Raw genomic sequence first — 19,801 nt, forward strand, 5'->3', positions numbered from 1 at the left:
TGGCTACCTGCGGAGAGGGCGAACTGCCAGTGGCACCCCTTTGATGGGAGCTGGACCTTTCCGATATTTGGGGATTGTTCGAATAAACCTTCTCCGAGCACCTAAGATCGTCGAGCCATGCGGCAGCTTTTAAAGGGCTTATAAGAGTTCTCTTTGGGCTACTTATAGGATACATGTATGGGAAGTAAGTGATTATACCTAACCACGAAGCAAAACACAAGGGACCTTTTGGAAGCACCATATTAGTAAGGAACTGCTACCCACATCGTAGTTTTTTCAGGACAACTACGTGAGCCTCTCCATTATTCGCTACTTATTCCTGGATATACACATTTCTGTATAGACAAGTACAATCTTAGAAGAGAATGATTTTTAATCGAACTTTTGGGACCATCACCAGTACTTTTACAAGAGTCTAACCCGCATAAAGTTCTAAATATTTTTCAGTTCAATGTGAAGAATCCCCAACCAGTTGTTGATTTTTTCCAACCACAATACATATAAGCCCTGAGGAAGTTACTCCTAGTAACGAAACACGTGTTGGCTGCTTGTATCTTTTCGTCGTGATCAACATCACAGATGAACTGACAAGAATAATTGTGTATCATGTATTTTTTCTAAGTACCAAATGGAATACTGTATTTAAAAAGACATTAAAGCATTAAAAGGAAAGTTCTCTTTGATGTTCTCTTTTTACATTGATGTATTGGTGCTGCCCATACGTTGGATTAATAGTCAGGACACCTTGAACGGGTCACGACTGGGAATAAACTCCCTTAAAAGCACATGCTTTTCTGACAGTAAATATTGGAGTGCCGAGGTACAACCTTTCAAAGAAAGTTCATTACAATGAATCCTGAGGGATTTTTGTAGAAGCCGACATCTGTGGTAGTGGGATGTCAATGTTACCTTGAGGGGCACCGACTCCATAACTATACAATATCTATTTAAAAACAATCAGTATAATACTTGGACTCATTATAGAATTAGATGTGCAACTGTCTAAACCACCACTGCCTGTATTTCAATATTGTAAAACATTTGGGGATTGTTATCGCCTATAATGCACAAAGATGCAAAAAATGCAACGTAGAGAGGGTAATTAGGGAACTGAGTTAATTGGTGTGATTCTGGACTTCCCTTGGCCGTGTGGATGTGGCGAAAATGGTGTTTCTGCCCCAGACCTCTATGCACCCTCCCAGGCTGTCTTTTGTAGGATGAACTTTCTTTTGATGGCCTTGATTTAGGTGAGGGGACGGAGTAAAGTGGCTAGGGTCCATATGACGCTGCCACTGGAGGAGAAAGGACTGGCGGTACAGGACCTAGAGCAATACTATTTAGCTGCCCAAGTACAGCATGCAGTGCGTTGGATGGCTGAGGAGGGCACCTGGGACAAAACACTGTTGAGAGATTTTGGAGGGAGATCGTCCCTACCACATCTTTTAATGGCGGGGGGGGGGGGGAGGAGGTAAAGATGTAGAGAATATTCCCTATCTAGTCAGACACACTGCTTCATTGTGGGAGTGTACTGTTAAAAGTGTTCTGGGTAAGGCTCTGTTTGCCCTGTATTGGTTTTATGGGATTTTCTTGCCGTTAGAGTTTTGGGGGTATTGTGGACTGCATGGAGGGCCGGTGGTTGTGAAGTTTTGGGAGACTGTCATGTCCTTTAGGCTAATCACGTCATGTACATACCAATTACATACATTTTGTCCCATCCACACAACATAACTGTCGCACACAGGTGACCTTTTTCCCTAGTAGCTTACTTTAGTCTCCTCGAGACAGGCTTTCTGTACCCTATCTTAATCCCTGTACCTGACGTACATAAACATGTCCCCAGGCACGGCAGAATTATTCTGTATAAGGGGCACCACTTTTTTCATCCATGGCCAACAGCTGGCTGTGCATGAGTGTTTTGTTTAGAAAAGGATTAGCAAAGGATTAGTGAATGTTTTCAAAACATATCGATTCTGGAAGAAACCCTGGAGTGAACACTTTAGTCTAAAAGTCCCTCACTCCCCCTAACAGAAAGAGAGGAGAATTGCTTCCAGGCTGGACTGAGACTCTGGAGGCTGATCCTTCGACAGGCAGAAACCTGACATCCCTTGCGGCGTGCCATCCTCGACGCAGAGATTGGGGGGGGGGGGGGGGGGGGGGTCTTCATTCAGAACTGTCAGGTGGGTGTTAGCACCTCCTTGGGGGATTTTTGGCTCCATTAGGATCTATCTTGACATTTACATACACATGCTTCACCTGCATATCTAGGCTAGGTACATTTAGGTAGGCTACGCATTGTAGGAGTACGCCAATGATATTGTTTTATAATCTGCTTTTATTCATCTTATTAGCACTATGGTCGAAATGTATCTGCTATTTACGATATTGGTGCTAGTCATCACATTTGTCTGCTCCTTTCTTTTGATTGTTGCAGCGAATATGTTTCATAATAGACTGATGTTTGATCAATAAATAATTATTGAAACTGTTCCAGACATCATTCTATGTGTATTCTGAGAAAAGTAAGCACGAGTAACTGAGCGAAAGATACCATATTGCTTTCCACGATACCTGAGGAATCAGGGTTGTCATGTTCAGTGGTTGCCAGAAACTACATACACCACTGTAGAATACAGGGGGGTGTAGTGGCACTGTAGAGCTAGCTAGTCCACCGGCTGACTCATCCTGTGGGGGTGTCCAGAGTGTGTCTGCACACCAATCACTCAGTTTAGGTCATCCAAAACACGCAGATCAAGGGGGGGGTCCTAGGAACTACACCACAGGACCTGTTTCCTAAAGAGCAGTTTATCAATTTTGTAGCAGCACAGGAGTCTTTCAGTGTAGGGCCAGTCCAACTTTTACAGCATGCAAGTATTGTGGCTATTGTGCGGGGTATATGGCCCATGTTTCCTGGGGCCCTGACCACCTCACTTGCACTTGCTTGAATCTTCTCTTTATGTGTGCAGGGGCAAAGACTGGATGTCCAGGAATTGGTGTCAGTGAGGATTGAAAAGTGGTGAAATATTGTCTTAGTTCTCGCCTATTCCAGACTTGTAGGGTTCCTATGGTCACCAGCAAGTAATATAATCCGCAGCCTCTGTCTTTTTTGTACATCTATGGTACCTCATCTGTGTACATCCCAGTTACGTTTGTCCATGAATCACCAATATTACTTCGATTTGGGTGGAATCCATTCTACTGTGAATTTTAATTGGGAAGTGTAATAGTATCGTTTAACATCTGGGATCCTTACCGTTTTACTAGAATATCTCATCATTCAAGCCACTATTCTGTAATTTCTCTATGCACCCATACATTTATCTTGGAGTCTCGGTATCTTCTGTGGGATTGCTCCCTTCACTTGCACATGGAGGACTTAAAGTAAGTAAAGGATTTGTGTGAGAGATGTCATCTTTATTTCACCACCAATCCCATCCAGAAGAGCCCTCACATCTGCCAAACCTAAAGGTCTGCCTGAGGAATTTTAGGGAAGCCTTCATAATCCACTTGCACTGTATGTTCAAGAGTAGACACTACTTACGCACCTAAATACAGGATGGTGTAAACAACCTCTGAAAGGGGAACCTCTTTAAGCTCTGTTACAATTCTCGAGGGAGTGTGAGATTTAAAGCTTGGAATTTGAAAATGTTCAGCCATTCAGTGGCATGCTCTCCATGCCACTGGAATCAAGCTATCCAGGCTGATGAGGGCTTACGGCCCAGATCTCTGTACTGGGGTGAATGTATGACATTGTTCTGCATTCTGTCCATCACCTGTTGTTTTTGCATTTGTCACCCCGAGTGGGACAGGTATGCTCAGACGTGAGTCCTGTGCTCTCCATGCCACTGGAATCAAGCTATCCTGGCGGATGAGGGCTGAAAGCCCGAAACCGGTCCTCGAAGCTTGTTTCCGGTCCAGGGAAGGCATGGCTTGGCAGTTCGGGCTGGACTGTTCCCATGAGGCACAGGTCGAGACTGCTTTGCATATGGCCATGTCTGAACTGGGGTGGTGTGGAGTGCAAAAAAACGATGGATTTAGGCCCAGATCTCTGTACTGGTGTGAATGTATGACATTGTTCTGCATTCTGTCCATCAACTGTGGTTTTTGCATTTGTCACCCCGAGTGGGATGGGTATGCTCAGACGTGAGTCCCATGCTCTCCACACCACTGGATTCAAGCAAGCCGGGCTGAAGACGGCTGGGATGCCAGAAACCGGTCCTCTGAAGCTTGTTTCCGGTCCAAGGAAGGCATGGCTTGGCACTTCGGGCTGGACTGTTCCCATGAGGCACAGGGTCAGACTGTTTTGATGTCTGAACTGGGGTGGTGTGGAGTGCAAAAAACCGATGGATTTAGGCCCAGATCTCTGTACTGGGGTGAATGTATGACATTGTTCTGCATTCTGTCCATCAACTGTGGTTTTTGCATTGGCCAGTAGTCAAACTCTTGGAACTCCATCCATTCACTCCAACTCACGGTGAGTAATTTAGGTAGCCACTAGCAACTCTACTTCTAAATCGGGAACCCAATCCAAAGGCGAATAGTGTCTCATTTAGGAAGGTCCACTGGACTAAATCAAATGCTTTTCCAGTGTTGAATAAGAGGAGAAAAGCGTTGTCCTGAGTTTTGTGTGCCTTGTCAGCAAGGGGCATGAGAGCCTCGGTGTTATCGCCTCTAATGTTCCCAAGGGTAAAACCTGTTTGATCCAGCACTATAAGGTCCGGCATATTATTCCTTAAACTTCTATCCAAAATCCCTGTGAACAGTTTAATGTCAGCAGTGAGATTTGGCTATAAGAGCTACAAAGAAGCGTGTTCTTCCTTGGTTTGGGAGGTTACAGAGGACAGGGTGTCTGTTTTCCCCTTTGAGTGCAAGAAGCTGAATTGCAAAGGTGGGCCAATATGGAGGCAAGTTCTCAGGTAAACTAATGAACAGTAGGAGCTCACTGAGTTGTATGGGGTTGTCTAAAGAGACTGCCTGTTTTTTCCTAAGTTTCGAAACCTAGACAATATCTAGGTATCCTGATTACCTGTGTTCAAGGTCTTCCAGATAGGCCTGGAGAGCAATATTCCAAGCTTTGAATTCCAGTAATCCATGACAAAGGAATTCCTACTCCTCTTGCCTTGAATCACTTTTTTCCGGCAGAGAGATGACCCGTCCCCCTAAGATCATTCCTCTCCTGTCACATTTCTGTGATTTCCTTTCCCAAGTCCTCCTTTAGTGCTGATAAGTCTCCCTGGACGTCTCTAAACCAGCCAGTGAAGACATTATTGGTATGCGGCCATCTTCCTTTGTGTCTCCAGCATCTGCACTCTGCTCTTAGGTGCCAGGTGTTGTCTTTGCCACAGAGAGTGTGGAAGTAGAAAGTGTCAGAAGAGGTCTCTAATGGTTTGATCATTTTTAGCTCTTGCTGTCGACCATGAGGCTAAATTCTGACCGTCGTGCCACTACAAGCAGAAGTGTGAAAATGACATTGTTATTTTTCCAGAAATAAATCAACCAATAAATGGTGTAGATCCCATATTGACTTTTAGCGTATATAAGCAGGGCTGTCTTATTTTCAGGTCTCAAGGAAGAATGGCGTATGTTTTAATTTGAGGTGGTCTCGAATATTAATTCGAATGATTCTATCTTTTTTTGCAATTGCAATTGAGATGTTTATTGCATATGTGTGTGCTACTGAAGTAGGTTATTATTAGGTAAGTAATTGTCTTTCTTACATAGACAGATGATTAATGTGTTGTTGTTTGTAAATCCAATTAAAAATAAAATGTTCTACATATTTTAGAACTAGACTTGAAGCTTTGTTGTTTCATTTCGTTCAAAGCTGCTTAAACCAATCCCAGTGTTTTTTATAATTATGGTTGTAACAATCATATATTCTTTTTCAAAATGTCTTTTTCTCGTGGCAATTACATTTCTCTGCAGCCATTTTAGACTGACTTTGTTGTTATGCTTATATCACATTTCACTCTGTTGACTTCTCTTTATTGAAAATAGCCAATCGATTTCCTTTTCACATTTTTGTTTTAGCATGCAACTAAACCCACTTCATCCTGTAGACCTTTATTGTTTTCTCTTTTACTTTTTTCGGGCTAAGTGAAGTTGTTAGTGAGATAATGTAAAAAATGTGCACTCATTGTATTTCTTGTTAATTATTTATGGTCTATAGTTTTCATGTTATGCACACTACAAACTCAACAGTTTGCACACTGTCATAAACCTCACACTGTCATACAGTTAAAAACCTAATATCATTATTTACTTAGCCTAGAAGCATTAAAATCCTATCTGTAGCTACCACACTGTAACACTACTGATTTAAGACATCTAAAGGTTACCTTCCTCTAGTGGTCACCCTTTTCCTCGATGAGATAATTTAAACCCCCTTAATCTTAAAACTATTTTCATGAAAGATTAATGTTGCCTGTTTTAAGAGCCCATTCAATTTGAGTGATGGTGTTTGCAGTAGCCGTGAACCTCTGATTTATAGTATCTGAGTTGAAGGAATCAATTTTATTTTCCCAACAGACTAATCCACGACCGAGAGCTGACTCTGTATGAAGGCACAAGACTGATAAGAGAGGACAGGTATCAACAGTTAAAACAAGATCTGCAGTTGTCAGATGAAGAGCTTCAAAAGAGGTAATATGTTCTTTGCTGTAATGCTCTGTACGAATAGAATCGTCCATAGTTGTTTTCTTATAACTGCTGAAAGATTTTGTTGTGTTGAACGTAAGAGCGTGAATAGAGAGAGCTGTTATTATTCATGTACATGAACATATACAATTCATCAAACTGAAACACATCAGAGAGCAAACCACCACCCTCTGCCTAAGCCGTGCATCCTGATGAGCGTCCTCTTCACCCTGACCATTCTCTTATCAAAGATTCTTTTTTTTTTTAACAGATTTTATTGCGTCAAATGGAACATACAATGCAGGGCTCTGTAACCCAGAAACCAACTGCTACAGTATAAATACAAGCATTATTCATTGACATTTAATATAAATATTTTCAAAAACAAACTGATGATACAAAACCAATAAAAACAACCCCCCCTTCATTGTTATATACAGCATCTCAAGCCGCACTGCAAATCCGCCACATCCACCGCAGTTTCCACTCAAACATTGGTCCCCTGTAACACAATCCTGCACATGTCTCCCTGTACAGTGGCATCCGCCCCAGAAGGAGGCTCCAGAGAAAGGCCTCTATAGTTTGCCCATCTCTTCCAAATTTTGAAATGCTTCTGCTGACACCCAGTAGTTTAAAGATAGGCGTCTCCAGACCCATGTTAAAATCAAGACCATTCTTCCATGCTGATAGAGAAGGTGGGGCACCCGCCTTCCACCTACCCGCAATGTCGTGCTTGGCTAGCGTAAATCCCAAAAGCATTAAATGACACTTATAGATATTTCCCCCCACATCGTCCATGACATGCAAAAATACTAATTTAGGTGAGAAGGGAAGCTCCCACCCCAGGATCTCCGCCAAACAGGACATTACTCCCCACCAGATCCTTGCAAGCACTGTACACTGCCAAACCGTATGGAATAGAGTACCCTCCTCCTGACCACATCTCAAGCACATCGGTGATGCCACTAGGCCCGCCCTCCACAATCTGACTCTGGTATAATATACTCGATGTAAATAGTTAAATTGGATTAGCCGGAGTCGCATTGCGATCACTGCCTCCCGAGGGGAGGCCAGCGCCTCCGTCCAGTCGCCATTCTCCAGAGGGCCAAGGTCCTTCTCCCACACCCCCCGGAGTCTATCTAACATCGTAGGGCAGTTTGTCACAAAGGATTGATAAATTTGAGAGATTTTATGATCTTTTAAATCTCCCATAAATAGTTTAGCTTTGATGGGGCTAAAATCAAGGACAGACTCCAACCCCGTGACACTGGGGAGTAGGGCATATCTGAATTGAAGGTATTTATAAAATTGGGTTTTTGGCATTTGATATTCGCAGCGGAAATCCTGTAATGACTTCAGTTCTGTGCCCCGCATCACATCTCCTAGGGCAGAGATCCCTATATTGTCCCAACCCCGGAAGCCTGCCAGTGCAGCTAGTTGTGGCAGTCTCCCATTGGACCAAAGTAGAGTCTTCTTTGTCAGTCTGCCCCACCACCCCATCTTTCAAAGAGCCTGCTTCTAAACTTGAAAGACTACCTTGGTAGTCGTCGTGAGAGAGTTGCGCACCGAAGCCCAGTATAGAATGGTATGCAAAGTATTAGATCCCATGCATCTCCTCTCTACCGCGTATGCGGGGTCAGACCTGTCTCCGCACCACCAATCATTTAAGATCAATAGTTGCAATGCCATATAGTCGGATTGAACATCCAAGGTGGCCAGTCCTCCACTATATGTCGATTGAAAACATGTCCGCAATGCCACGCTGGGTGTTTTCCCCGCCCACAGAAAGTGCCCAATACCTAGTTGATTTTGCGAAAGCACGAGGGGCGGGACTGGGAAGGGATAGGTGTGCAGCTGGTAGAACAGCCGCGGTAGCGACTCTATTTTAAATATAGCCGAACGACCTGAGATGGAAAGTGGCATATGGGACCAGGCCTTGAGCTCTTCGCGGACCCATGTCCAGACCGGCATCATATTATGGTCCCAGGAAACGCCCGGCACGTCTGCCAGGAAGACCCCCAGGTATTTCACTCCCACCGTAGTCATATGTATTGTCAAGGCCCAAGTGCCCAGCTCCACCTGTGGCGTTAGCGTCCACAAAGTAGATGTACTATGATTCATAAATAAGCCGGACGATTCCTCAAAGATTTGCATGATACGGAGCAACCTTAGCCCTGTCCTGTTCACATCTGTCAACAAAAATAGGACGTCATCAGCATATGATTCAATGCGGTCTGACAATCCCTGAGCCCACTCAAAACCAGCCACTTGTGCTTCCATCTGTACCATGCCTCCAAGGGCTCCAGTGCTAGACCGAACAGGAATGGCGACAAGGGGCAGCCCTGCCAGGTGCCCCGACCGATGGGGAAAGTGAAGGAGGTTGATCCTGCAATGTGGACCGAGGCTATAAGGTCCGTATATAGCAATTTCAAATAAGACCACAAGCGCGGACCCATATTCAGGCGGTCCAGGAGGACAAACATAAATGTCCAGCTAAGGGAGTCAAATGCCCGATCCATATCCGCCAACATGAGTACGGCCGGCACAACCAACCCACGAATAGTGGCAATGGCTGAGCTCAGCAAATGTAATGCCCCGTTGCCCTCTGAGGCATAAAGCCAGCCTAATCAGGGTGGACCAGGGAAGTAATATAGGACTAGAGGCGGTTGACCAAGGCCTTTGCCAAATTTTTGGTCTCAATATTCAATAATGAGATAGGGCGATAGGAAGCGGGTTGGTCTGGGGGTTGTCCCTGCTTATGAAATACTACCACTTCGGCATGCCTCCAGTCACGCGGGAGGCAACCGCGTTCCCGCTCTTCCTCAACTACTCTGAGAAGATGGGGTCCCAGCATCATCAAATATTTCTTAAAGTCACACAGGTATCCATTAGGGTCCGGGGCTTTGCCAGAGTTCAAGTCGCCTAGGGCTGAACCCAACTCCTCTTCCGTAAGTGGCAGGTCTAATTCATTCCGGGCATCATCTGAAAGGGCCCGGGGAGGGAGGCCTCCAAGAAGTGGCACACCGCTGCCTCCGGCAAGAATTTCTTCCGTGTCTATAGCTACGCATAATACTGATCAAAACTCTCCCCAATCACGAAAGGGTCCCCAAGGATCCTCCCTTCAGGTCCCGTTACACTGGGAAGCACCAGGGTGTGCAGGGCCCCCTGACACAAGCGATGAAGCAGTTTACTAAATTTGTTCCCCCACTGGTAGATATCAAAGATTCTTAAAAGTATGGAATGGTTGGTCGTGTTAGGCGCTGCAGAGAGAGATCAAGTAGGGTAGCAAAGCTGGAGTACCCTTTCTAAAGGATGTGGAGCGCATAATTTACAATTCAGTGCTCCAGCCTACCTGAAACCGAACTGGAAGTCCTCAACAAGGTTGTTTTCAGTAATGAGTAGTTGGAGATGGTTCTCAATGAGGCTTTACTTCACTTGAGCGAGAAAGGGTTGGTTTAACACTTGACAATAGTTGCTCATATCTTTCATATAAGGGCGTATTTGTTCCCCAAATGTCAAGTGACTTGGACTACTCTTAGGTTATACGAGGTTGAAACTTGAGAAAGAGGTGTATCGCTCAGATTGACCCAGAAGGACATAAATGAAGTACCAACTTCTTTGTTGGTAAATGGCAAAATGGAATCAGTGCAGTAAGAAGAGGGTTTAGTTTAGCAATGGTTTTGGGAAATTCTGATTAAGTTCTCAAACCAAGTTACTTGGATTTCAGAAATGGTTCCACAGTTTTAAGGATAGTATTGGTCTGGGTCAGGAGATTTCAATCCATTTTCTCTTTGAAAAGAAGGGTGACATTTGTCGCAAATTACGTACGGGTTATTATTAAGCATGGCATCAGGTCTGTCCCACAGCTCTGAGGGCCTTTCTGTCTAGGTTCAGTTCTTTACCAGACATTGTTTTTTGGCCATTTCACGTTTTGTGGGACAAGCTCATCCATGGTCCTAATTATGTTCTCTGTGTATTGATCGATCATTCTAGAGGCCCATTGAGTGATAGGTATGTGTTGAAGAGGTTTTTTTTTTTGTCCTCATACATGCCACCAGATGATACATTCTCTATATGGGAACTCCTGAAGCCTTTCACACTGTAGATCTTAGTTACTGCCCTGGAGTCAGCGTGCAACAGACAGGAATTTCCCAGAGGTAGGCTGTTTCCTTTTCCTACTCCCGTTCTTTCCGATGGAGCGCCTCTTAAAACTGGGAGGACAGGACCCACACACCTCTGGCATAATCATTGGACCACCATTATGTGTTAGACCACGCCACCAATGCGGACCATACCCTTTCTGCGCTTGCCTCTTGACATGCCATGTCTAACTTGCTGACTAACATTATGTTTTTTAAACAGTCAGCGAACCTGGGCCGGGCTACAGACTTCCATTCTCTACAGATCTCTCTTCGAGCTATAGCCATCACGTAAAATATGAATTGTGAGGAGAAACTATTAACATTATATCCAGCTGGCAATCCAAAAAAGACTAATCTTGGAGAGCAGGAAATAAGAGCAGATAAGACTTTTTCTAAGAAACTAATGACAGCTTTACAATAGTCAGTAATATCTGGACACTCTAAAAAAATATGTAGATCATCTGCTGCAGAGAGTTTACATCTGGGGCAACCATAGTTCTTTGATGTAACTTTAGATAATTTTGCCGGGGTCCAGTATACCCTATAGGCGGTAAACAGTTGGTTTCTTCTTAGGTTAGCCGGTTTTATTAACCTCTGAGACATGGAAAAAGCATCTGCCCAGATCTTTTGTGTTTCTTCAGGACTATCTGCTATCACGTTACCCCAAAGACTCGCCAGCTCTGAATGTAATGTTTCTTTTGCCCGTTAACCACCTATACCAGCAAGAGAGCTCTCGTTTCCAAAGTCCTTCCCTACAAACGGAGTCAAGAATCCCAGAATCGTCATCAAACTCTAGCGTCTCCCTAGACCACCAGGCCGAAAGTTGGTAAAATTTGAATCTTGTTAAAGACCCGTTGGTCAGGGACGCAAGAGAATCCCAGTTCATAAGGACTGAGTTAACACAGAGATCCCCCCCATCTAATTAAGCCAGCTGCTTTTAATGGCTGAGACAGTTGATCCTGCAAGCATTCTGGAGTCTCAGGAGAATCCCAAATTGGAGCATGTGTGTTATAGTATGGAATCCCCAGAGTTTTCCGGACATGTACCCAGTTCTTAAGTGCTGTCCGTAAGATCTTAAGTCTGACTTTTTTTTATAGAATTTCTCATCTCCAAATGTAAAAAGGAAGAACTCCTGGCCCTGTGGTTGATCATGCAGCAACGCCTGAAAAAGGCAGCCCTGTGACGAGGAGTCAAGTTTATTTCCCAGTAGTCTAAAGTTTTTAAAATGAAAGGCATGACAATATGAAAGTAGATCTGGTAAAGCTAGACCACCTATCTTCAACCCCCTCCTTAATTTCTACCAGGCTATCCTAGGAGATTTTGAAGCCCATATAAAGGAACCGATCTTCCATTGAAGGCTCTTGATATCTTTCAGAGCAAAGGGTAAAGGGATGCTGTTAAAAAGAAAAGTTAATTTGGGGAGTATTGTCATTTTAATGAGGTTCACCCGTCCGTAAATATTCAATGGCAAATTACCCCATCTTGTTAGTGTTTTGGTGATCTCTCTCACAGCTATCTGCCAGCTAAGTTTAGGAATATCATCCAACTTTTGGGTCAAGTGGATTCCTAGGTACCTCATTTTATGTTTAGCCCCCTGAATAACCGTGCTGTTGTTCCACCCCATTATTTCTGTTTTCTCCTTGTTAATTTGACACCCTGAAAACCTTCCAAACTCATCGGCAAGATGGAATAGCCTAGGAATTGCTTCCTCATGGTTGGAGGTATATAAGAGGAGATCATCAGCATACAAAGCTACTTTGAGCTCCAGGTCTGCTATCTTAAAGGGTCGAATAACCTGATCCGCTCTGATCGCACAGACAGAAGGCTCTATATAGATGTCAAATAAAAGAGGGGACAGGGAGCAACCCTGCCTAGTTCCCCTAGAAATTTTAAACCAATCCGAGAGGCCTCCGTTAACCAGGACTTTGGCTCATGGGTTCTGGTAAAGCGATTTAATTCCCTCAATAAAGACAGAAGGGAACCCAAAGCCGGCCATAGTGGCCCAAAGGTATAACCAGTTTACCAGGTCAAAGGCTTTGGCCGCATCAATCGCTATAATGGCTAGTGGCGACCTTCTCACCTCAGCAAAATCAACAGCTCCTATTGCTTGAAATGTTAGCTCGTTCAGCTGTCTCCCCGGAATAAACCCTCTTTGGTCTGGATGAATGATTGATTTTATAATTTTGGCTAAACGGGTAGACAGTATCTCAGAATAGAGTTTCAGATCAGAATTCAGGAGGGAGATGGGCCTGTAGGATTCTATCTTTGTGGGGGTGTTTATTACGCTTAGCTATAAGTGTGATCGTGGCCTCAGACCAGGACGGGGGAATCCCTTGACCCGAAATCAAAAGGCTATTAAAGAGTGCGGTAAGAACAGGAATCAATGCCTCAGCACAGACTGTATAGATCTCACTTGTTAACCCGTCTTGCCCAGGCGCTTTACCACCACTCATTTTCTTGAGTTGGTCTCTCACTTCCCCCTCTGTGATCTCACTTGCCAGATAATTTTTATTTGTTTCTGAAATTTGGGGTAGATTCCTCTGGGTCAGCCAGGTCTGGGCCTCATCTGACTCAAAGCCTGTGTCTTCTTGATATAAGCCTTTCATCAATCCCCTAGCTTCCTCCCTGATAGCCCCATCCTCCATCGTTGATATACCTGACTCTCTCTGAATTAACGCTTTGATGTTATTCCTGGATCTCTCGGTTTTTGACTTCCAAGCCGAAAGGGCCCCACATTTCTCTCCATACTCAAAATTTTTCAATTTACTGACTTCCCACGTCTCCTTAATGGTCTTTTCACCGGCTACTTTAAGAGAGGTTTGTAGATCCAGGAGCTCTTTCTCGAGCTCCGGGATCCTCCCCCTATCTGAAATAGTGGCCATCTGTAACTCAGCATCCTTTTCTCTTAATGCTCTCAGATCATCTGAGTTCTTTTTCTTGCTAATTTTCCTTTTATGCGCCATTAATGAGCTCAATAGTCCACGAAGGAAAGCCTTAAAAGATTCCCAGACCGTCTGGATAGTGGAGGAGCCAATATTAAAGGAGAAAAATTCTGAAACCGTTTCCTTCACCTCTGCTTTTACTCTGTCATCTAGGAGCAGCGTCCTGTCTAGTGTCCATCTAATATCAATGGGTCTAGATCTTTATTCAAAAACTAATTCAACTGCCAAATGGTCAGAAATCCCAACTGGAATATGGGAGACAGAAGTAATATCCATAAACAGATGCTGATCTGTTAAAAAATAATCTATCCTGGAATACTGTCTATACTTTTTACTATAAAATGAATGGCCTCTAGTAGCACCATATTTAGATCTCCAGACATCCAGCAAATTAAGATCTTTCATTATATTTCTCAGAGCCAAAGTAGATTTTATGGGGGCATGATATTTCACCTTAGAGGACCGGTCTAAAATATGATCGAAAACCAAATTAAAATCCCCCCCCAGAATCACAGGGGCCGATGTCTCAAGAAGCTCCGCCCCCAATTTCAATAGGGGACCAGGATTATCCTCATTAGGGCCATAGTAAACGGCGCAGGTATAATTACAGAAGGAAAAGGCCGCCACCAGCCATCTACCTGTCTGATCAGTATCCCACTTTAGCAGCCTTATCCCTCTATTTGCCCTTGTGATTATCACGACTCCCCTAGTTACCCCCTTCTGTCTCGAACACAATGTTTCCTGTACCCATCCCAGTCTACCGAAAACTGTTTTACAAGTATTCGCCTCTAGGTGGGTTTCTAAAGAATTCACAGTCTCTGGCATGTTTTCTCCCCTCTCCTAATCCATTTACATTCCAGGAGACGATTTTTATGCTTGTTGACCTACTCATGTACAGGCACCAACTTCCCACCCATCTAAAGTTTTAAGTGAATAAGCTATTTTCTTTACATATGAGGACATTTTATCTTTTTCCCCTACCACCCATTGAAAACACCCATCCCTCCACCCCCCCCCGAGGAACCCTCCCTTCATACCTGACGATGAAACCACCTTTAGGGCCCCAGGAGAACTCCCCTTGTTATAATGGCTTGGCTACTGTACCTTTTACTACCCCAACAGTGGTATGTCTTGAAGAGTTGAGGAAACTTTAGATGATAGGGAATTAGATTCATGTCTTTATATTCTCTCACCCAATACTTGTGCTATTTTAGTTGTCCTTATGGTCTAGAAGATAGGAGGAAAAAGGTACCAGGAGGTGTTCCAACCTATCATCACGGGTTTGAGGATCATTCTTAATTAACACTTCATTTGAAAGATTTGATGCCTGCTTCGTTTGTATTAATTCATATGTATCCTTGGATTTATTCAGCATGCCCTATTGGAATATTGATCAGGCCATTTGGCTTAAGTGTGATCCCAGATGGTGGCACAGACTGTGAAACTGTTGCATAACCCCTATGTCATGTGTGATATTGATATTTGTATTTACAGAATGCATTCACCTGTCATCTCAATGTATCAGGATTATGCCCTGTGTCTGGATATACGATTGTTCCAATAAATACTTCCTATTCAGTGTAACTGAGAGCAAAATGATTGATCTTTCCCTACAGGGACTACTTCACAATAGTTTTTCCTTTGTCCCGCTAAATCATCATCCTGCTCCTCTTACCAACCTTGAGAAAAAATACTTGGCCTCATTATATTCCAATGTGCCTCCTTTGACAATCTCTAATGTCAGAATGTATCCCTCAGTGATCAGTCTGTGATTGATCTCAATAGTGAAATGCATTTTGCTCTTGGTTACACTGAGTAGGTAGTATTTATTGTAACACTCACATATCCCGACACAAGGCATCATCCTGTTACATTGAGATAAAGGAGAGAAACTGCAACAACATAGAGTGAAATAAATGATCACCCATAAATTCCCCATTTAGGAGCACTTGAGGAGTGGAGCACTATTACTGCTTGATGATAAGATCACCAGTTGATGTCATATGATATGATAGAATACTGGGGAAGTGATATTTAAATTGTGGTTGTTATTGGTATTGTTCACGGATACGATCTATAATTCACCTGGGACACATATATGTTTAATGAATTCACAAGAAACTAGGTGACATTATCAGTAGATGTGTCTATTTGTAAAGACTACTTGTACCGTCTGATATGATTCCCCTATATGATATGCATGTGCTGTATTTTTAGGTCTCGCATAGCTACGCAGCGCATGCACTACTCGCCATGGTGAGATCTATTGTTGTGGGTTTTGCATCCGAAGGGGGACAGGAGATGTGCACGGTCAGACAAGAGATGGGCACGCGCTGCGTCTCTTCTCTGACGATCTCAGCACTTTCGTGCGCTCCCACTGCGCTTTCTCTTTTGTGCGTGTTTTGTCGTGTTTAGGTCACAGTGTGTGCGTTCTACGTAGGGGGAGACGTTACTGGTAGAGTTCTTGAGGCAGGAAGGGTGCCCATTGTAATTAGCAGACACCCACAATTCTTCAAGATGAAACAAGTATAGGTATCAACAGAATTTGAATTTGAATTTAAAATTATTTATAAAGTCACGTTCGCCAGCGGCTTCATGGCGCTACAACTTACAGAAAACAAGGCAGAGGGGCAAATGTAAATTAAAAAAGTTCAAGCTACAGGAGGACAGTTAATTAAAGGCTTTGGAAAACAAATAAGTCTTGAGTTGTTTTCTGAACTGGGGATATAGAGTCAAGGCTCTGAGCTCAGGAGGCAGGGAGTTCCAGAGGAGTGGAGCAAGGGTTGCAAATTTCGAGCCTCCCCATTTCTTCCTCTGGAATCGTGGGACAGTGAAGAGGGATTGGGTAGATGAACGGAGTTCTCTGGTAGGGACGTAGGGAATAATCTCAGAAGAGATAAAAGCCGGTGCCGTGCCCAGTCTCGCTTGGAAGGTGATAGAGGCCAGCTTGAACTGGACACGTTCACGAACTGGGAGCCAATGCAAAGATTTAAGAAGAGGGGTGACATGGTGGGATTTAGGTAATTTGAACACCAGGCGCGCCGCCTGGTTCTGAATCTGTTGCAACCGCCTAAGGCTATATGCGGGTATACTAGCATATAGGGCGTTGCCGTAATCCAGGCGGGAAATGACCATTGCCAAGGTGATCAATTTCAAAGCGTGAAAAGAAGAAAAAAACGGGACACCTTGCGTATAGTACGCAGTGAAAGAAAGGAAGAGGACACCACAGAACTAACCTGGGAGTGAAGAGTGAGTTGGGGGTTGAGCTTGATACCTAGAGTTTTTACTGAGGAAGAGGGGACAGGTGGGGAACCAAGGGAAGGGGGCCAGAACAGAGGAGACAAGGGGCTGGATGAACCACCCGTCAACACCAGCTTGGTCTTGTCTGGGTTGAGTTTTAAATGGTTGTGGTTCATCCAGTCTCAGATGTGAGTCGTAGTGGATTGGAAGTTGGAGATAGAAGACGGGGAAGAGGACAGGTTGAAAACAAGTTGGAGGTCATCAGCATAGTTGGATACTGCGACCACCATCTGCTGTAGAGAAAAAATAAGAGGGGCGATGTAAAGGTTAAACAAAAGGGGTGAAAGAGAGGAACCTTGGGGGACCCCGCACTGAACTTTCTGGAAGTCCGCAGTAAAGTCACCCAGGCGAACTGCCTGGGTGCGGTCCCTCAGGAAGGAGGATAACCATACCAGTGCGGTACCTCCGATCCCCGCCGCCTTGACACGGGAGAGTAAGATGGTATGATCAACCGTGTCAAAGGCGGCTGAGAGATCAAGAAGGACCAGGGCCTGGGTCTTGTTGGTATCCATTCTTTCCCTGAGGTTGTCAAGGACCGAGAGTACTACGGACTCCGTGGAGTGTGCGGGGCGGAAACCGGCCTGGCGGGGGGTTAGGACCCCATGCATCTCCACAAAAGTGCTCAAAGTGCGGGAGACGTGGCGCTCGAGCACTTTTGCTAAAAATGGCAAGAGGGAGATGGGGCGGTAGTTGGCGGGGACCGAGGGGTCCGCGCCCGGTTTCTTGAGAATGGGGATGATGATTGCTGTTTTCAGTGGGGTGGGTACCACACCCTGAGAAAGTGAGCTGTTAAGAAGGTGAAGGGGGGGATCGGAACAGGAAGAAAAAATGTGACGGAGAATGTGGGAGGGACAAGGGTCTAGAGGGGAACCAGATTTGACTAAAGGAATTATCGAGGTAAGGATTTCCTTAGTCAGGGGAGGTAGGACATCAAATTGTCCCTTGGGGGGGGGGCACCGAGGGTCCACAAACGTAGGAGAAGGGGGAGGGATATTGGCCTTGATGGCGGCAATTTTTTGGATGAAGAAATCATTAAGGGAGTGGCAGAGTTCTGGAGAAGGAGTGGGTTTCAAGGTGGTTCTATCAGAGAATGCCAAGTTGTGCACAATCGAAAAAATTTCCCTCGATTGGTTCTCTGCGGCGAGGATTTTGGAGGAGAAGTAAGCTGTTTTTGCCCCCAGGATGGCCTGCTTATACTGGGACAGGATGTTGATGAACTCCAGTCGTAGTAGGGGGCAGTAATTTCTCCTCCAGGCACGCTCGGCTCTGCGTACCGCTAGTTTAGTGGTCTTGAGGTCCTCATTAAACCACAGATTGGCATCCTTCTCCCGCTTTGAGGTAACCCGCTTGAGTGGGGCAATAGAGTCGCAACCAGAGGTGAGCCACTGATTGATGGATGCGACTTGGGAGAGAATTGATGTACCCTGTAATAGAGGGTAGGAGGCGGTGAGTAGGTCAGAAAGATTGTCTGGGTCTACTTGTCCCCAGGCCCGGACCCAAACGTTTTTGGAAAGTGGGGGTTTGATCGGGGGGTAAATGGGGAGGGCAAAAGAGATCAGGTGATGGTCCGACCAGGTGCAGGGTGAGATAGAGACAGCTTTTACAGGGCAGTTCAGGGACCAAATCTGGTCTAGAACATGTCCTTTAGCGTGGGTGGGGGAGTGGACATGGGGTATGAAATTAAGAGATCGGAGGGTTTCTGAAAATTCCTTAGAGGAAGAGCATTCAGCAGGGTCGGACGGCCAGAAGTTGAAGTCACCCAAGAGCAGAATGGAAGTGTTGTTGATCGTAATCGTGGCTAGTACTTCCAAAAAGGTAGGGAGAAACAGTAAGGGCGATTGAGGAGGACGGTAGATAAGTAAGCAGGTGAGGGGAGGGGTAATGGAGGTGGTGCGAATGGCCAGGTACTCGGTGGTGGCAATATCAGGCAGAGAGAGAATTTGAAAAGGAAAGTCTGCTCGGGCAATGAGCGCTACATCTCCCCCGCCCTGCCATTAAGGCGATCTGAGCGTAAGGCGTAGTATGGAGCTGGTAGAGTAGCCAATAGGGCGGGGAGGGAGTCGTCGCAAAACCAAGTTTCTGTGAGAAACAGAAAATCTGGGGCATGGAGGTCCAGCAGCACCGATAGCTCATGAGAATGGGCTACGGCGGACCGGGTGTTGAGATAATAGGCTGAGAGGGTTTTAGTGGGTCCAGGATTGACAGTACCCCCAGTAGAATTGATGGGGATGTGATGAGGGGGGGGGGGGGAATGTGAGCGGGGGACAAGCCGAGGGAGGAAATACGGGAACGGGTGGTGGCAGCTAAAGGCCAAGGGCCCTGGAGACTGAGAAGTTCTGCCAGGGAGTAGGTGGTAAAATGGGCAGAATGACATGCCCCTAGCCCCGGTCGGCCGCGGACGGGCGCAGACGGGCTTGACTTGTGCGCGACTTCGGCGCGAAGTCGGCGCTCCCGCTGAGCTCCCGCTGCGCTCGTCCGCTGCGCTTGCTCCAGGTCGCCATTTATAACTGGTTGCCGTGAGCCACTAGACCGCTGACCTACACGGTGGAGAGGCAGGGCGGAAGTGGAGCAGAGCAATGGGAAGTCTGCAGGGTCGTGAAGACTGAATATCCTCGGATTAGTGCAAACCCGATATTTCAGCTACTGCTAGCTATATCCTATTGAGTGTGATAGTGCAATAAACACGTTTAATACGGAGCCTCAGTTGGTTTCATTATGCCAGTATCCAGTATCAAAAGCAGCGTGAGCTGGATGACGCGGGAGCCTTGCACGTGCATGTCAGTC

General features: G+C 45.3%; 1 protein-coding gene across 1 annotated transcript in view; it reads left to right on the plus strand.

Moving 5' to 3' along the window:
* The window catches only part of VWA8 (von Willebrand factor A domain containing 8), a 1,363,176-nt gene that overhangs the window by 481,078 nt on the left and 862,297 nt on the right, over positions 1–19,801 (plus strand). Inside the window, exon 14 of the mRNA XM_086935029.1 lies at positions 6,526–6,639. Within this exon, the coding sequence (XP_086791155.1) occupies positions 6,526–6,639 (114 nt within the window). The remainder of the gene's footprint in view (positions 1–6,525; positions 6,640–19,801) is intronic.

Source organism: Lissotriton vulgaris, chromosome 8 (assembly GCF_964263255.1).
Source record: "Lissotriton vulgaris chromosome 8, aLisVul1.2, whole genome shotgun sequence".
NCBI classification, from domain to species: domain Eukaryota; kingdom Metazoa; phylum Chordata; class Amphibia; order Caudata; family Salamandridae; genus Lissotriton; species Lissotriton vulgaris.